This window comes from Camellia sinensis, chromosome 10, assembly GCF_055761805.1.
Source record: "Camellia sinensis isolate YWXY chromosome 10, ASM5576180v1, whole genome shotgun sequence".
NCBI lineage: Eukaryota > Viridiplantae > Streptophyta > Magnoliopsida > Ericales > Theaceae > Camellia > Camellia sinensis.
Window position 1 is genome coordinate 112,567,401 of NC_138970.1, and position 20,182 is coordinate 112,587,582.

At 41.0% G+C, this 20,182-nt stretch overlaps 1 protein-coding gene across 1 annotated transcript; it reads right to left on the bottom strand.

The window, feature by feature from the left end:
• Window positions 1–1,264: 1,264 nt before the first annotated feature.
• On the bottom strand, window positions 1,265–4,495 carry LOC145800622 (uncharacterized). Its single transcript, XM_082890336.1, has 5 exons — window positions 3,317–4,495; window positions 1,981–3,217; window positions 1,765–1,885; window positions 1,370–1,712; window positions 1,265–1,270 (listed from the first exon to the last, which is right to left on the bottom strand). Exons 1-5 carry the CDS (start codon window positions 4,493–4,495, stop codon window positions 1,265–1,267), a joined length of 2,886 nt encoding a protein of 961 aa, XP_082746462.1.
• Between the last annotated feature and the right edge of the window lie 15,687 nt (window positions 4,496–20,182).

Here is a 20,182-nt window from a genome sequence, read left to right on the forward strand (position 1 = left end):
TCTTTCGTTCTAGGAACTAATTAGTTTAGGTAACTAATCGTTTCACTGGCTTAAGTGTCCAAGTTTAACTACCTTAGGCAACTAACAGTTTCATTAGCTTAAGTGACCAAGTTTAACTCTAACGAATCACGCTTGGCCTCCAAGAAAAAGAGTTTACTGAGAAATTGTAGCTTAACGTTATTAGTTTAACTTAGGCACCTTGTTTAAGGTTCTATAAATTACCTAATTGTAACTTAACGATATTACTTTAACTTAAGCAGCCCATGTAATTTTTTGTACCTCACCTAACTGTTCAATTCTCAACTCCAAAATGATGAATTTGAAATCCCCTCAATTTTCATCCTATTTCCCTTTTCTTTGCCCTAACTTTCCCTCCTAGCTCTCAGGAAGAAGGATTCTCTCTAACTCTTCCCCGCCCTTCTCCATCGTTCTCTGTTTTGTTCTGGGAACTAATTAGTTAGGCAACTAATTGTTTCAGCTGCTTAAGTGGCCAAGTTTAACTCAAACTAATCTAGCTTAGCCTCCAAGAAAGAGATTTTACTGAGTAATTGTGGTTTAACGATATTAGTTTAACTTAAGCACCTCATTTACAGTTTTCTAAATCACCCTAGTGTTCAACTCCCAATAAGAAAAGGATGATTTAGAATTCCCGTTAATTTTCATCCTATTTACCATTCTTTTCTCAAACTTTCTCTTCTAGCTCTCACGAAGAAAGTTTTTCTCTCTTTTTTTTTTTGGGTGAATAAGAAATAATATAAAACAGAAAGATTTACAAAAATACAAGGGGCATACCCCAGGCCCTAACAACAGAAGAACAACACGAGCCTCAGCCCACAGTCACCGAAGCCCAAAGAAACACAAACAAAAAAACACTAGACCAAACCTAGGAGCTACATCCGAATATTAGGAGAGCCAAATGAAAACTTAGCCAATCGAACTGTACAAAGGCCATATCCTATGATGAATAGGGACCTTGTACAAAAGACAAAACCAGCAGCCAACAAGCACCACTACAACAGTCAAAAACTCCCTACACAACCCGTGGGGATGGGCACCATCACACCCACAAAACCTCCCTACACAACCCGTAGGGATAGGCACCTGTAACAAAATAAATATAATACAAAAATAGTAACCCAAACAAACCGAAGTGATGAACCAAGAGGGGCCCATCCTACCGAATTGCTCAAAAAACCTGTTACACGAGATACCAAAGTACACATGAAACCTCGTACACAACCCGTAGGAGTAGGCAAACTGCAAACTACAACTGTGTACAAATAAAAATAAAAAAGAAAGACCACTGATTAGCTCCCACTTGTAGCATAGCAAGGCACTTGAAGCAGCCATCACCATGGTACATACACACCCTGCCAACTGCCACCCAAATCTGAACAGCAATCAGCCACCACTCCTCCACAGCAAGAGAGAAATAAACTGTTAACAGCCTCAGGTAACTACGGAATAAGGAGTTACCACACCACCAAACCGCGACATAAACCACAACCAGCCATGGATAGAAATTACCACCTCCGTTATGAAGATCATAAAGCAGCAGAAATAACAAGCACACTGTATAAGACCTCCCCACACTCGGCCCACAGTAAAAAACATTCTTACACTCCATATAGAACCTCACACCACTTGGCCCACACCTCACCAGATTCCTTAATAGAACAAGATAGGTAGTATACTTGAAAGCTCCATTAAACCTGCATAAAACATTTATAATATATAATAAATGTTAGAGCAAAACATGTATACTGTCTCTCTTCACTCAACCCACAGTGGCATAGAATGCTTTGCTTGCTCACATCACTCAACCCTCCAATCAGCCACTTCAATGATATAGGATTCATCATAACCTGACAAGAAAGGAAAGAACCTACAAAAGAACACCCAATTAGTAAAACCCCACAATATATGCTCACCATCACTCGACCCTAATTGTAGGTGAACTCACACCACTCATTCTCCTACCATCTGCAGTAGCATTGGTCGGCTGCATAATTTTGTAGGGAAGGTTCCATTTCTCCAAAAACCAGTGATCACCTGCAGAAAATTTAATGTTATCCAAAGAAAGGAGCCTACCCCTAACCATTTGGATAATAGAGTTAGTAACAACCTCTTCAGGTTTGTGGACCTTACTAAAGATTCTACTATTCCTCTCCATCCAAATGTGGTAGACAGTGCAGAGAAAAGACAACCTCAGAATCAGCATTTTCAAGGAATTACCACTGGTAGATTTAGTAGCAAACTCAACAGTGCCCAACCAAGACAGAGAAGGCCAGTTAGCATTACATTTGGCCATCATGCCACCCCAAACCCTAGAGGAAAAAATACACCTGAAAAAGAGATGGGAGTGATTCTCCTCAGGAGCTTGACAGAAAGGGCAGCAAGGATTAGAGACAAGACCAAAAGATTGAAGCCTATCACCAGTATTAAGTCTCTTGTTAATGGCCAACCAAACAATAAAACTAACCCTAGGGATTAAAGGGGGGCCCCAGATAAGTTTAGACCAAGGGACTTTAGGCCCTTTTTCCCTCCACCAATCCCAAACTGACTGGATAGAAAAAGTACCATCAGCAGTCAAGCTCCAAACCGGAGTGTCTGAAGAGCCCGGAGAAGGTAAGAGAGATGAAGGAGTGGAGGAGATCCACTCCTTAATCTCCCAAGAATTAGAAACAGGCCACTTCCAAGAACAATTAGAGACAATAGAGCTAACCTTGGAACTGTCAGGAAGGTTAGTATCATAAAGGATCCTAGGCCCAAACCTCTGCCAAAGAGAACCTAGAGGGTGCCAGTTGTCATGCCAAAGAAACACATTGTCACCATTACCAATCTTAAATTTGATGAGAGGATAAATTAAGTTCTTGAGAGACAAAATTTTCCTCCAAACCCAAGACGGATCACTAGGGGTCTTAACGGACCAGAAACTCCTACCTTTGAGCAAGTAAGACTTAACCCATTGGCACCACATAGAGCAATCCCTGCCCGAAAACAAAAACCAAACATGTTTGGCTATAGCAGCCTTGTTCCAGATTTCCAGATCCTTAAAGCCAAGGCCACCTTCACTTTTATTTCTGCAGATATACTTCCAAGCAATCTTAGCACTATGCTTTTTCATCTCAACCCCAGACCAAAAAAAGGATCTAAGAATACTCTCAATGTCGCTAACTATCTTCTTAGGAAGGATAAAAAGAGAGGACCAATACACCTGCATTGAAAACAGGATAGACTTTATGAGTTAGGCTCTACCAGCATAAGAGAGCAATTTATTGGTCCAACTTTTGATCCTCATGGTAATTCTCTCCACCAGAATATGGCAATCAGACACTTTAAGCTTAGTAGTGATTAAAGGCACACCAAGGTATCTAACCGGAAGGGAACCCTCAGTAAATTTTGCAATCTGAAGGATTTCCTCTCTAAGCTGTATACTACAACCCGAGAAGAAAATGTTACTCTTACTAGGATTAGGAGTGAGGCCCGACAGATTTCTAAATTCCTCCAAACCCTGCATGATAAGATTAACAGTACCAGGGTCCCCTTTGCTAAAAATCATCAGATCATCAGCAAAACATAAATTGACAATTTTGGTTTTTTCACATCTCCAGTGGAATTTGAACAGGGGATACTTCTCAGCCAAAATCCTAGCAAGGACCTCCATAGCCACCACAAAAAGATACGGGGACATAGGGTCCCCTTGTCTTAACCCCCGAGCCCCTTTAAAATACCCCTGAAGGCTCCCATTAATACAGACCGAAAAAGAAGGGCTCGTGATACAAGCCTTTATCCAAGTAATCATGCAAGGAGGGAAAGCCATAGCTGTAAGAGTATCAATAATAAATTCCCACCTCACAGTATCACAAGCCTTCATAATGTCCACTTTCATGGCACACTTAGGAGTAAGGGACTTCCTATGGTAACCTCTCATAAGCTCTTGGGACAGGAAAATATTGTCCGAGATCCTTCTACCTTGGACAAAAGCAGATTGCACAGGATCAATCAGATCAGGGAGGGCCAATTTAAGTCTATTAGCTATGATCTTAGCAATGCATTTGTAGATGGTGTTACAACAAGAAATGGGTCTATAGTCACCAACATGCATAGGATTGGGAACTTTAGGAATGAGAGCAATGATGGTACTATTGACCTCAGAAAGAAGTTTACCAGTGTCAAAGAATGACTTGATGGCTAATGTGACATCCTTACCAACTATATCCCAAGAGTTTTTAAAGAACCCAGCGGAATACCCATCAGGACCGGGGGCTTTATTGGCTTTTAAAGACCAAAAAACCTCCTTGATTTCAGTCTCAGAAACAGGTTTAGACATCAAGTCATATTGAGAAGGAGAGACTTTTTTGTGCACCAAAGATTGAATTCTCTCAAAGCCATTATACTGGTCCACAAAGGGAGTGCCAAATAACTTGGTATAGAAATTGACAAAAGAGGTGTGGATATCAGAACTGTTAGTAGACCTAGTACCATCACCCATGTCAACACTCAAAATTTTCCCACTGTTGATATTGCTCTTCACAGACCTAAAAAAGAATTTGCTATTTCTGTCCCCAAGCCCAAGCCATTGCACCCTGGATTTTTGAAGGGCAAGACTTTCTTCTAACTTACTAAGCTCAATGTATTTTTTCAACTCCTCTCTCTCCTGAACTTGCAGCCCATTGTTCACAGGATCTTTATCCAGCTTATACTGGGTCAGATCCAAATTAGCCTTAGCATTCTAAACACGAGTAGATATATCACTAAAATCCTTTTTGTTCAAAAGCTTAAGGCTAATTTTAAGATGCCTAAGTTTTTGACAGACTCTAAACATAGGAACGCCCCGGATATACTGCCCCCAAGTGTTAGAAACCGTACTCAGAAAATCTGGGTGTTGAGACTAGAAATCAAAGTATTTGAAGGGTTTCTTGAAGGAGCTCTTAGAAGCATTAATATTGACCACAGCAGGGGAATGGTCAGATATGCCAGACGGAAGAAAGTTGGCAGTAGCCTCAGGAAATTTGTCCAGCCAAGCCTCATTAACCAGGACTCTATCAATTTTTGGTCACTTAAGCAAATGAAACAACTAGTTGCCTAAACTTTTTTTTTGGGTGAATCTTAGTTGCCTAAACTAATCAGTTCTTACAACAAAACAGAGAACGATGGAGAAGGGCGGGGAGAGTTAGAGAGAATCCTTCTTCCTGAGAGCTCGGAGGGAAAGTTAGAGCAAAGAAAAGGGAAATAGGATGTAAATTGAGGGGAATTCAAATTCATCATTTTGGAGTTGAGAATTGAACAGTTAGGTGATGTAGAAAACATTACATGGGCTGCTTAAGTTAAAGTAATATCGTTGAGTTACAATTAGGTGATTTACAGAACCTCAAACAAGGTGCCTAAGTTAAACTAGTAACGTTAAGCTACAATTTCTCAGTAAATTCCCTTTCTTGGAGGCCAAGCGTGATTAGTTTGAGTTAAACTTGGCCACTTAAGCTAATGAAACTGTTAGTTGGCCAAGCTAGTTCGTTCCTAGAGCAAAAGAGAGAGCGATGTACAAGTACGGAGAGTTTTAGAGAGAAAAACTTTGTTCGTGAGAGCTAGAAGAGAAAGTTTGAGAGAAGAATGGTAAATAGGATGAAAATTAACGGGAATTCTAAATCATCCTTTTCTAAGTGAGAGTTGAACACTAGGGTGATTTAGAAAACCGTAAATGAGGTGCTTAAGTTAAGCAAGTATTACTCAGTAAAACCTCTTTCTTGGAAGCTAAAATAGATTAGGTTGAGTTAAACTTGGCCACTTAAGCCCGTGAAACGATTAGTTGCCTAAAGAAATTAGTTCCTTGAACGAAAGAGAGGTGGTTGGAGATGGACGGAGAGAGTTAGAGAAAAACTTTCTCCTTGGGAGCTAGAAGAGAAAGTTAGAGAAAAGGAAAGGAAACGGGATGAAAATTAAAGGGAATTGAAATTCATCCTTTTGGACTTGAGAATTGAATACTTAGGTGATTTAGATAACATTAAATGAGTTTCTTTTGTTAAACTAATATCGTCAAGCCACAATTACTCAATAAATTATTATTATTTTTTTTGGAGGCCAATTGAGATTAGTTTGGGTTAAACTTGGTCACTTAAGCAAATGAAACAATTAGTTGCCTAAACTAATTAGTTCCCAGAACAAAAACATAGAACGATGGAGAAGGACGGGAAGAGTTAGAGAGAATCCTTCTTCCTGAGAGCTAGGAGGGAAAGCTAGGGCAAAGAAAAGGGAAATAGGATGAAAATTGAGGGGAATTCAAATTCATCATTTTGGAGTTGAGAATTGAACAGTTAGGTGATGTAGAAAACATTACATGGGTTGCTTAAGTTAAAGTAATATCGTTAAGTTACAATTAGGTGATTTACAGAACCTCAAACAAGGTGCCTAAGTTAAACTAATAACGTTAAGCTACAATTTCTCAGTAAACTCTCTTTCTCGGAGGCCAAGCGTGATTAGTTTGAGTTAAACTTGGTCACTTAAGCTAATGAAACTGTTAGTTGCCTAAGGTAGTTAGTTCCTAGGGGAAAAGAGAGAGGGATTTAGAAGTACAGAGAGTGTTAGAGAGAAAAACTTTCTTCGTGAGAGCTAGAAGAGAAAGTTTGAGAAAAGAATGGTAAATAGGATGAAAATTAACGGGAATTCTAAATCATCCTTTTCTTATTGGGAGTTGAACACTAGGGTGATTTAGAAAACCGTAAATGAGGTGCTTAAGTTAAACTAATATCGTTAAACCACAATTACTCAGTAAAATCTCCTTCTTAGAGGCTAAGCTAGATTAGTTTGAGTTAAACTTGGCCACTAAAGCAGCTGAAACAATTAGTTGCCTAACTAATTAGTTCCCAGAACAAAACAGAGAACGATGGAGAAGGGCGGGAAGAGTTAGAGAGAATCCTTCTTCCTGAGAGCTAGGAGGGAAAGTTAGGGCAAAGAAAAGGGAAATAGGATGAAAATTGAGGGGATTTCAAATTCATCATTTTGGAGCTGAGAATTGAACAGTTAGGTGAGGTACAAAACATTGCATGGGCTGCTTAAGTTAAAGTAATATCGCTAAGTTACAATTCGGTGATTTACAGAACCTCAAACAAGGTGCCTAAGTTAAACTAATAACGTTAAGCTACAATTTCTCAGTAAACTCTTTTTCTTGGAGGCCAAGCGTGATTAGTTTGAGTTAAACTCGGTCACTTAAGCTAATGAAACTGTTAGTTGCCTAAGGTAGTTAAACTTGGCCACTTAAGCCAGTGAAACGATTAGTTACCTAAACTAATTAGTTCCTAGAACGAAAGAGAGGTGGTTGGAGATGGACGGAGAAAATTAGAGTGAAACTTTCTCCTTGGGAGCTAGAAGAGAAAGTTAGAGAAAAGGAAAGGAAACGGGATGAAAATTAAAGGGAATTCAAATTCATCCTTTTGGACTTGAGAATTGAACACTTAGGTGACTTAGATAACATTAAATGAGTTTCTTTTTTTAAACTAATATCGTTAAGCCACAATTACTCAATAAATTATTTTTTTTTTTTTTCGAGGCCAATCAAGATTAGTTTGGGTTAAACTTGGTCACTTAAGCAAATGAAACAACTAGTTGCCTAAACTTTTTTTTTGGGTGAATCTTAGTTGCCTAAACTAATCAGTTCTTAGAACAAAACAGAGAACGATGGAGAAGGGCGGGGAGAGTTAGAGAGAATCCTTCTTCCTGAGAGCTCGGAGGGAAAGTTAGAGCAAGGAAAAGGGAAATTGGATGTAAATTGAGGGGAATTCAAATTCATCATTTTGGAGTTGAGAATTGAACAGTTAGGTGATGTAGAAAACATTACATGGGCTGCTTAAGTTAAAGTAATATCGTTGAGTTACAATTAGGTGATTTACAGAACCTCAAACAAGGTGCCTAAGTTAAACTAGTAACGTTAAGCTACAATTTCTCAGTAAATTCCCTTTCTTGGAGGCCAAGCGTGATTAGTTTGAGTTAAACTTGGCCACTTAAGCTAATGAAACTGTTAGTTGGCCAAGCTAGTTCGTTCCTAGAGCAAAAGAGAGAGCGTTGTAGAAGTACGTAGAGTTTTAGAGAGAAAAACTTTCTTCGTGAGAGCTAGAAGAGAAAGTTTGAGAGAAGAATGGTAAATAGGATGAAAATTAACGGGAATTCTAAATCATCCTTTTCTAAGTGAGAGTTGAACACTAGGGTGATTTAGAAAACCGTAAATGAGGTGCTTAAGTTAAACTAATATCGTTAAGCAAGTATTACTCAGTAAAACCTCTTTCTTGGAGGCTAAGCTAGATTAGGTTGAGTTAAACTTGGCCACTTAAGCCCGTGAAACGATTAGTTGCCTAAACAAATTAGTTCCTTGAACGAAAGAGAGGTGGTTGGAGATGGACGGAGAGAGTTAGAGAAAAACTTTCTCCTTGGGAGCTAGAAGAGAAAGTTAGAGAAAAGGAAAGGAAACGGGATGAAAATTAAAGGGAATTGAAATTCATCCTTTTGGATTTGAGAATTGAATACTTAGGTGATTTAGATAACATTAAATGAGTTTCTTTTGTTAAACTAATATCGTTATGCCACAATTACTCAATAAATTATTATTATTTTTTTTGGAGGCCAATCGAGATTAGTTTGGGTTAAACTTGGTCACTTAAGCAAATGAAACAATTAGTTGCCTAAACTAATTAGTTCCCAGAACAAAAACATAGAACGATGGAGAAGGACGGGAAGAGTTAGAGAGAATCCTTCTTCCTGAGAGCTAGGAGGGAAAGCTAGGGCAAAGAAAAGGGAAATAGGATGAAAATTGAGGGGAATTCAAATTCATCATTTTGGAGTTGAGAATTGAACAGTTAGGTGATGTAGAAAACATTACATGGGTTGCTTAAGTTAAAGTAATATCGTTAAGTTACAATTAGGTGATTTACAGAACCTCAAACAAGGTGCCTAAGTTAAACTAATAACGTTAAGCTACAATTTCTCAGTAAACTCTCTTTCTCGGAGGCCAAGCGTGATTAGTTTGAGTTAAACTTGGTCACTTAAGCTAATGAAACTGTTAGTTGCCTAAGGTAGTTAGTTCCTAGGGGAAAAGAGAGAGGGATTTAGAAGTACAGAGAGTGTTAGAGAGAAAAACTTTCTTCGTGAGAGCTAGAAGAGAAAGTTTGAGAAAAGAATGGTAAATAGGATGAAAATTAACGGGAATTCTAAATCATCCTTTTCTTATTGGGAGTTGAACACTAGGGTGATTTAGAAAACCGTAAATGAGGTGCTTAAGTTAAACTAATATCGTTAAACCACAATTACTCAGTAAAATCTCCTTCTTAGAGGCTAAGCTAGATTAGTTTGAGTTAAACTTGGCCACTAAAGCAGCTGAAACAATTAGTTGCCTAACTAATTAGTTCCCAGAACAAAACAGAGAACGATGGAGAAGGGCGGGGAAGAATTAGAGAGAATCCTTCTTCCTGAGAGCTAGGAGGGAAAGTTAGGGCAAAGAAAAGGGAAATAGGATGAAAACTGAGGGGATTTCAAATTCATCATTTTGGAGCTGAGAATTGAACAGTTAGGTAAGGTACAAAACATTGGATGGGCTGCTTAAGTTAAAGTAATATCGTTAAGTTACAATTAGGTGATTTACAGAACCTCAAACATGGTGCCCAAGTTAAACTAATAACGTTAAGCTACAATTTCTCAGTAAACTCTTTTTCTTGGAGGCCAAGCGTGATTAGTTTGAGTTAAACTTGGTCACTTAAGCTAATGAAACTGTTAGTTGCCTAAGGTAAACTTGGCCACTTAAGCCAGTGAAACGATTAGTTACCTAAACTAATTAGTTCCTAGAACGAAAGAGAGGTGGTTGGAGATGGACGGAGAAAGTTAGAGAGAAACTTTCTCCTTGGGAGCTAGAAGAGAAAGTTAGAGAAAAGGAAAGGAAACGGGATGAAAATTAAAGGGAATTGAAATTCATCCTTTTGGACTTGAGAATTGAACACTTAGGTGATTTAGATAACATTAAATGAGTTGCTTTTTTTAAACTAATATCGTTAAGCCAAAATTACTCAATAAATTATTATTATTTTTTTTGGAGGCCAATCGAGATTAGTTTGGGTTAAACTTGGTCACTTAAGCAAATGAAACAATTAGTTGCCTAAACTAATTAGTTCCCAGAACAAAAACATAGAACGATGGAGAAGGACGGGAAGAGTTAGAGAGAATCCTTCTTCCTAAGAGCTAGGAGGGAAAGCTAGGGCAAAGAAAACGGAAATAGGATGAAAATTGAGGGGAATTCAAATTCATCATTTTGGAGTTGAGAATTGAACAGTTAGGTGATGTAGAAAACATTACATGGGTTGCTTAAGTTAAAGTAATATCGTTAAGTTACAATTAGGTGATTTACAGAACCTCAAACAAGGTGCCTAAGTTAAACTAATAACGTTAAGCTACAATTTCTCAGTAAACTCTCTTTCTCGGAGGCCAAGCGTGATTAGTTTGAGTTAAACTTGGTCACTTAAGCTAATGAAACTGTTAGTTGCCTAAGGTAGTTAGTTTCTAGGGGAAAAGAGAGAGGGATTTAGAAGTACAGAGAGTGTTAGAGAGAAAAACTTTCATCGTGAGAGCTAGAAGAGAAAGTTTGAGAAAAGAATGGTAAATAGGATGAAAATTAACGGGAATTCTAAATCATCCTTTTCTTATTGGGAGTTGAACACTAGGGTGATTTAGAAAACCGTAAATGAGGTGCTTAAGTTAAACTAATATCGTTAAACCACAATTACTCAGTAAAATCTCCTTCTTGGAGGCTAAGCTAGATTAGTTTGAGTTAAACTTGGCCACTTAAGCAGCTGAAACAATTAGTTGCCTAACTAATTAGTTCCCAGAACAAAACAGAGAACGATGGAGAAGGGCGGCAAGAGTTAGAGAGAATCCTTCTTCCTGAGAGCTAGGACGGAAAGTTAGGGCAAAGAAAAGGGAAATAGGATGAAAATTGAGGGGATTTCAAATTCATCATTTTGGAGCTGAGAATTGAACAGTTAGGTGAGGTACAAAACATTGCATGGGCTGCTTAAGTTAAAGTAATATCGTTAAGTTACAATTAGGTGATTTACAGAACCTCAAACAAGGTGCCTAAGTTAAACAAATAACGTTAAGCTACAATTTCTCAGTAAACTCTTTTTCTTGGAGGCCAAGCGTGATTAGTTTGAGTTAAACTTGGTCACTTAAGCTAATGAAACTGTTAGTTGCCTAAGGTAGTTAAACTTGGCCACTTAAGCCAGTGAAACGATTAGTTACCTAAACTAATTAGTTCCTAGAACGAAAGAGAGGTGGTTGGAGATGGACGGAGAAAGTTAGAGAGAAACTTTCTCCTTGGGAGCTAGAAGAGAAAGTTAGAGAAAAGGAAAGGAAACGGGATGAAAATTAAAGGGAATTGAAATTCATCCTTTTGGACTTGAGAATTGAACACTTAGGTGATTTAGATAACATTAAATGAGTTGCTTTTTTTAAACTAATATCGTTAAGCCACAATTACTCAATAAATTATTATTATTTTTTTTTGGAGGCCAATCAAGATTAGTTTGGGTTAAACTTGGTCACTTAAGCAAATGAAACAACTAGTTGCCTAAACTTTTTTTTTGGGTGAATCTTAGTTGCCTAAACTAATCAGTTCTTAGAACAAAACAGAGAATGATGGAGAAGGGCGGGGAGAGTTAGAGAGAATCCTTCTTCCTGAGAGCTCGGTGGGAAAGTGTAACACCCTCAAAATAATAACATTAAACCCAACAAATAAGACGAGCGTTGATAGATAAACTAACCACCTTCTATCATACATTAGAATTCCATTACATAAGTATTACATGTTAATCTCATAACAAAATGCCCTACGGGCTTACAGCTTTCCAAGTTAACACTTGGTTACAACAAAGAGTTCTAACTCGTTTACACATTAAGCCCTTGGCTTGCAATTACATGTAATACATCAAAAGTACAACAACAAAACTATGTCCGCCACTAGCCTCCCAGCTATGTCCTTGGAGGTGGCATGCTTCCTGCACCTGAAAATGATATTCCCATATAGGGTGAGCCACAGCCCAGTAGAAATACACTAAACCAACCATGGATAATGACTAAAACATTAGCAATTGATAGTTGGTCAACACTGATACAATCACATAAATTTCATATTTATGTCAACGACTTACAAGTCCCAATTTCTTTTCATTTTCCCTTTTTCAACAGATAAGCATGCTAGCTCTATCATCATTTCCACAGATATGTATAAAAACTATATCTCACATTCAGATAAGCATAAAAGCTATATCCACATTCTCAACAGATATGTATATCAACAATATCCACAGATAAGCATACAAGCTGTATCCACACTTTACAACAGATATGTATATCAACAATATCCACAGATAAGCATACAAGCTGTATCCACACTTCACTTCACAAAGATAAGCATATGAGCTCTATCTTCACTTCTCAGACAAGCATATGAGCTCTGTCTACGGAGTACATCCCCTATCTCCTCCAAATACCTATCCGGTTTAGAGGTCCATCCCCTATCTTCCCCTAAACCGCGGAGTACATCCCCTATCTCCTCCTCTACACATAACGCATATAAACACATTGGTTCTATATACAATCACACAATACACACATTTAATGTATTCTATCAACCGTCAAGTTCCATGACACATTCCATTGATTAGTTTCAGTTTACTTAATCATCAAGCATTGTCTACAACAATCACGACTATCCTCCACCGATAGCCCAAAGCAGTTATTTCTAAACAGAAAATAAATGCACAATGGATATTCAATCAACATTTCATTCCTTCATTCCTCTCAATTAATTATCCCAATTAATTAAACAATGTAATTAGGTCAATTCCCATAATTAACATTTCAACCCTTAGGTCCCATTTTCATCAATGATTCAACAATCATTCCATTTTTCTATGCCAAACATGCATCTAGGTTTATTATGAATAAAACCCCAACCTTTGTAAAATTACACAAAAGCCCCAAACTTTCACAAAATTACCAAACCAACCCCAACATCTCAAAATACCAAAATTTAAAGACAAAACCCATAGAGAGGAGTAGGATATCCCTACCTCAAACCCGGAGCCCCAAAGGAGATGAAGACCAAAACCAAAATGCTCCAAACCTCGAAATTTTCAGATCAAAAGGAAGCTCTCGACGATCAACACAACTTTTGTGAAGACAAAAGGTGAGTAAACGATCCTTGCTAGATCAAATCTAAGAGAGAAGGGCCGATTTAGAGTGAGAAGCTCTGAAAATGGCTTTTTTTTGGAAAAGTAAGAGAGAGAAGAGAAAACAAAAAGTGATTTGAAAAGTCACAATTTCGGGACTTAAACCCAGTCTTCCGCTCGAGCTTAAAACACCCCGCTCGAGCGGCCACTCACAGACTTCCGCTCGAGCGGCCAACCTCCCGCTCGAGCGCAGAATGCACTCGCCCAGCACTTTTGCAGAACCAGGCCTCCGCTCGAGCTCCCAACCCTACGCTCGAGCTCACAACACTGCACAACAAGATACTGGATGGATGTAATCTACGCTCGAGCGCCAACACCTCCGCTCGAGCGTACAGACCAAAAATCTGGGCAACTAGTTTTGGTTTCTAAACTCAACCAACCTGTAACAAACCCGCTCAACACATCCTATAACTCAAATACAAAGTATGAAAGGATGTAAACAAGATAATAAACAACTACCAACATCCACGGACACATGTCCGGATCACTATACAACAAGGGTAAACCCGGGATCGCTATAACCTCCCCCCCTTAAAGAATTTCGTCCCCGAAATTAAGCACAAGTTTTCAAAACAAGTTTTTCTCCCTTTTAATCAATGTTACACTTGAACATTCAACAATTCGACCCATTACCGGTCATCCCATCCCTTTAACAAGAGACATATCACAATATGTAAACAACATATGTATTTTCAACATGCATCAACATTATGCACTATCCTTCCAATTTCAACAATATATTTAACGCATATAATGTCACTTTCAACTTCCATATGAGGCAAGTTCCAAAACATACTTCCAATAACCAAAACATTTTCAATGTTTCACAACTTAAGACATATATAAAAGCTCTTAAGTTCCATAAAACGTAAAATTTAAATATAAAATTACATATCAACAAACAAGTCCGGATATTTCTCGCGGACTTCCAACTCACGTTCCCAAGTGGCTTCTTCCACTCCGTGATGTTTCCACAAGACTTTCACCAAAGGAATGGTCTTGCCACGCAGGACCTGATCCCGCCTATCCAAGACCCGAACCGGTCTCTCCTCATACGAGGCATCCTCATCTACCTCTAAATCGCTCCAATCCAGCACATGTGATGGATCTGGCTCATACTTCCGAAGCATACTCACATGAAACACGTCATGTACTCCGGACAACTGCGGCGGTAAGGCTAACCGATAAGCAACCTCACCTATCCTCTCAAGGATCTCAAAAGGACCAATAAACCGAGGGGATAACTTCCCACTCTTCCCAAACCTCATCAGACCTCGCCTAGGTGATATCTTCAGAAAGACATGATCACCTACCTCAAACGCCAAAGGCCTCCTCCTACGGTCGGCATAACTCTTTTGTCGACTCTGGGCTGTAACAAGCCTCCTACGGATAAGCTCAACTTTCTCCGTCGTCTCCCTAACCAACTCCGGACCCAACAAAGGTGCATCACCCACCTCGGCCCAACAAACTGGAGACCTACACGGTCGGCCATACAAGGCCTCAAACGGTGCCATACCGATGCTAGACTGAAAACTGTTGTTGTAGGCAAACTCTACCAATGGCAAGTGCCTCTCCCACGTCCCACTGAAATCCAGGACACAACCCCGAAGCATATCCTCAAGGATCTGAATAGTACGCTCGGACTGTCCGTCAGTCTGAGGATGATAAGCCGTACTAAAGGTCAACTTAGTGCCCAGTGCACTCTGCAAACTCTGCCACAACCTAGCAGTAAAACGAGGATCTCTATCTGAGACGATCGTCACTGGGACCCCGTGCAATCTCACTACGTCCCGAATATACAAATCGGCAAGATGATCCACCGAATCTCTCACGCGCATAGAAATAAAGTGCGCCGACTTAGTCAACCGGTCTACAACTACCCAAATAGCATCACTACCTCGCTGAGTCCTCGGAAGACCTACAACGAAGTCCATAGTGATATGCTCCCACTTCCACTCGGCAATAGGCAAGGGTTGCAACAAACCCGCTGGCCTCTGATGCTCGGCCTTCACTTGCTGGCAAGTAAGGCACTTCGATACGAAAACAGCCACATCTCTCTTCATACCTCGCCACCAAAACTGGCGACCCAAATTCTGATACATCTTAGTACCTCCCGGATGCACCGCAAGGCGCGAATGGTGAAACTCTCGGAGTACCGCCTCTCGGCAAGCCTCCGGTACAAACAAACGGTCTCGGTATCTCACACTCAGGTCGGGATACACCGTCAAACCCTTCTCAACTTTCCCACTGGAGATCTTCTCTCGGAGGGATTCTACCTCAAGGTCACCTCTCTGTGCCTCTAACACTCTAATCACAAGTGTAGGCTGCGCAACAACAGAAAACAAGGCCGCAGCCTCAACAGATTCGCCCAGTAGCAAATCAAATTCGCCAAGTGCTCCCAACATCACCCATTCCCGGATGGCTATACTAGCAACATCACTAATGGTCTTCCTACTAAGGGCATCGGCCACAACATTGGCCTTTCCCGGATGATAATGTAACTCAAAATCATAATCCTCGATGAACTCCATCCATCTCCTCTGCCTCAGATTCAAGTCTCTCTGTGTAAACAGATACTTCAAACTCTTATGATCCGAGAATACCTCGAACCTCTCACCATAAAGGTAGTGCCTCCAGATTTTCAAGGCAAAGATCACAGCTGCTAACTCTAGGTCGTGTGTGGGGTAATTCTTCTCGTGTATTTTCAACTGACGTGAGCCATAAGCTACCACTTTCCCCTCTTGCATCAACACACAACCCAAACCCTCTCGTGAGGCATCACAATAAACCGCATAACCCAACCCTCTCTCCGGAATAATCAATACCGGAGCGGTGGTCAATCTAACTTTCAGCTCTTGGAAAGACTTTTCACAAGTCTCACTCCACACAAACTTGACTCCCTTCCGAGTCAGTCTAGTCAACGGTGACGCTAACCTGGAGAAATCTTTCACAAACCGACGGTAATACCCAGCTAATCCCAGAAAACTGCGGATCTCAAACACACTCTTAGGCTGTGCCCAATCTTGCACTGCCTCAACCTTGGATGTATCAACAGACACCCCTTCCCCGGATATCACGTGGCCTAAGAATTTGACTTCCCTCAGCCAGAACTCACACTTCCCAAACTTGGCATACAGCCTATGGGCTCTAAGTAACTCAAGCACCACTCTCAAGTGTTCCTCGTGCTCCTCCTTAGATGACGAATAGATAAGGATATCGTCCACAAAAACAACCACAAAGCGGTCTAAGAACTCCCGGAAAATCCGGTTCATCAAGTCCATAAAGACTGCCGGTGCATTGGTAAGCCCGAATGGCATCACCAAAAACTCATAATGGCCATACCGCGTACGGAATGCCGTTTTCGGAATATCCTCTTCCCTGACCCTCAACTGATGGTAACCCGATCTCAAGTCTATCTTAGAGAAACAACGGGAACCCTTCAACTGGTCAAACAAATCATCTATACGGGGCATAGGGTACTTATTCTTAACCGTAGCCCGATTCAACTTCCGGTAGTCTATACACAATCTCAAGGCACCATCTTTCTTTTTAACAAAGAGGGCCGGTGCTCCCCACGGTGAAACACTAGGGCGAACAAAGCCCTTATCGAGCAATTCCTGGAGCTGAACTTTCAACTCAACCAACTCTGCTGGAGCAAAACGGTAAGGTGCCATAGAAATCGGCGCCGTACCAGGCACTAAATCAATAGAGAACTCTATCTCTCGGTGAGGTGGCAAACTAACAAGATCTTCGGGAAAGACATCCGAATACTCACAAACCACCCTCGATAACACAACCTGGGTCTCAACACACTCGCTACTCTCAAAGCTAGCAAGTAAACCACCAAGCTCACTTCGCCCTCGCGAATCAAACCCCGGTGGCAAAACACTACCAACCCGGTCTCCCAAGAAATGGAACCACTCCCCGCTCAAGGTACACAATGTAACCCTCTGGCGGTAGCAATCAATAACAGCCCGGTATGACGATAACCAGTCCATACCCAAAATAACATCAAAACCCTTCATGGGCATGACAACAAACGGAAAAGGAAGCCTATAATCGGCGACCTCTATATCACATCCTCTAACACCCTGTTTCAGAATCAACTCACCGCCCAAAGGCGATACCACACAAATAGGAGATGCTAACTGTGCTAACTCCAATTCCAAAACAGATGCAAATGCAGCAGATACAAAAGAATGAGATGCACCCGTGTCTATCAACACATTAGCAACCGAGTTGCAAAATAAAAAAGTACCTCTCACTACTGATGGAGCTGGTACTAAATCCTGCGCGGTAACAGCATACACGCGTCCCGTAGGCCCCTGGTCTACCTGCTCACCTCTCGGAGCAAAAGACTGCTGCACAGACTGGGATGACGAAGCTCCCGGATTGGCCCTCGAGGCCTGCACAGACTGAGCTGGCTGAAAACCCTGCGTCTGCCTAGAACCAGACGCTCCCGAAGTGGCACTCAACTGTGGGCAAAACCTCTTCATGTGCCCAGGTTGTCCACACTGATAACAAATCAAGAGCTGCCCCCTGCCCAAACTCTGACTCTGCGGTCTAGCTGAAGATGAAGCAGCTTTCTGACCCCCACCCTTCTGCGGGCAAACAGAAACCTTGTGACCCAGCTGGCCACACTTGTAACAAGTGAATTCTCCCTGACTGCCTCTCCCCGAGCCTACACTAGGCACTGGAAAGGTCGATCTGGAGACTGCACCCTGAGACTGCTGAGGGTTATTACCCTTCTGTCTCCTGCCATCACTCTGACTATCCTGGCTCCTCTTGGAGCCTCTCTGACCCTCATCCTCCTCCTGCATCATAAGTTCCATATGAGCTGCAGCATCCACTAGGTGTCTATACTCTCGAATATAAGACCCACCAATTCTCAACTTGAGGCCCCGCCTCAACTTCCGCTCAAACTCATAGCAACGGCGTTCCTCAGACGCCACCAGTTCAGGTGCAAACCTAGACAGACTGGTAAAAGTAGCCTCAAACTCGGCCACTGACAAGCCCTGCTGATTAAGCCGGCTAAACTGATCCCTCAGCTTCTCCCTAGCTGCTGCTGATAAAAACCTCTCCTGAAAAGCATTCACAAACGCCTCCCAAGTACCACCAACACGAGCTTTCTCGTATTTCCACCATTGACCCGCATCTCCCTTCAGCTGGAAGGATGCCAAGGTCACTTTCAGTGCTCCGTCCTCGATGCCAAGCATCTCAAACGTCTTCGTTGTCTGTTCGAGCCATTCATCTGCCTTAAGCGGCTCTTTAGGATCCCCGATAAACTCGTCCGGATTACACCGAAAGAACTCCCTCTTCAAGAAGGAAGGCCCTGCCTCAACTGCCTGATTCTCAGCCCTAAGAATACCCAAAGCTACTGCTATCTCTCTGGCCAAGGCACCCATAGCCTGCTGACCTACTGGCTCAGCCACATTGGCCTGCCCAACTCCCTCCTGCACTGCCGGGATCTCACCCTGTAACGGTACTTCCTGCCTCGCAGGTCTACCACGCCTAGCACCTCTTCCTCGTCCTGACATCCTAGTAAAGGCAACACAGAACGTTAGCACATTCATAGGTGTGCCGAAACTAATCACTCACGTCCTAATGCATGGACAACTGTAATTCACTCCACATAAGCACATAAACACATAAGCACTTACGAACTTCATTTCCGGATAATGATAGTCCCGAGACGTCACTAGAGTTCCGGTTAGAAACAGCGTTGATCAAGTGCTTTTCCAACAAGACTCCCAGAAACTCAAGGATCCAATCAATATCCCAGAAATTAAATCCCATACCCACATAGTCACATAAGCATGTTAGCATTTAAGCACATAGCATATGATATTACATCTAAGTCTCTACCAAGCGAGACAAACCCATTGTGATACTAAATCACTTCCCACGTACCCAAAGTATTCGAACCCGGTACGCTCTGATACCAAGTTGTAACACCCTCAAAATAATAACATTAAACCCAACAAATAAGACGAGCGTTGATAGATAAACTAACCACCTTCTATCATACATTAGAATTCCATTACATAAGTATTACATGTTAATCTCATAACAAAATGCCCTACGGGCTTACAGCTTTCCAAGTTAACACTTGGTTACAACAAAGAGTTCTAACTCGTTTACACATTAAGCCCTTGGCTTGCAATTACATGTAATACATCAAAAGTACAACAACAAAACTATGTCCGCCACTAGCCTCCCAGCTATGTCCTTGGAGGTGGCATGCTTCCTGCACCTGAAAATGATATTCCCATATAGGGTGAGCCACAGCCCAGTAGAAATACACTAAACCAACCATGGATAATGACTAAAACATTAGCAATTGATAGTTGGTCAACACTGATACAATCACATAAATTTCATATTTATGTCAACGACTTACAAGTCCCAATTTCTTTTCATTTTCCCTTTTTCAACAGATAAGCATGCTAGCTCTATCATCATTTCCACAGATATGTATAAAAACTATATCTCACATTCAGATAAGCATAAAAGCTATATCCACATTCTCAACAGATATGTATATCAACAATATCCACAGATAAGCATACAAGCTGTATCCACACTTTACAACAGATATGTATATCAACAATATCCACAGATAAGCATACAAGCTGTATCCACACTTCACTTCACAAAGATAAGCATATGAGCTCTATCTTCACTTCTCAGACAAGCATATGAGCTCTGTCTACGGAGTACATCCCCTATCTCCTCCAAATACCTATCCGGTTTAGAGGTCCATCCCCTATCTTCCCCTAAACCGCGGAGTACATCCCCTATCTCCTCCTCTACACATAACGCATATAAACACATTGGTTCTATATACAATCACACAATACACACATTTAATGTATTCTATCAACCGTCAAGTTCCATGACACATTCCATTGATTAGT

Coding starts and splice junctions, on each gene's coding strand:
- LOC145800622 (XM_082890336.1), bottom strand. CDS start 4,495: ATGGGTGATGGTACTAGGTCTACTAACAGTTCTGATATCCACACCTCT. Junction 3,218..3,316: donor TGTCTGATTGCCATATTCTG/GTGGAGAGAATT, acceptor TTTTCAATGCAG/GTGTATTGGTCCTCTCTTTT. Junction 1,886..1,980: donor GACCAATGCTACTGCAGATG/GTAGGAGAATGA, acceptor GTTCTTTTGTAG/GTTCTTTCCTTTCTTGTCAG.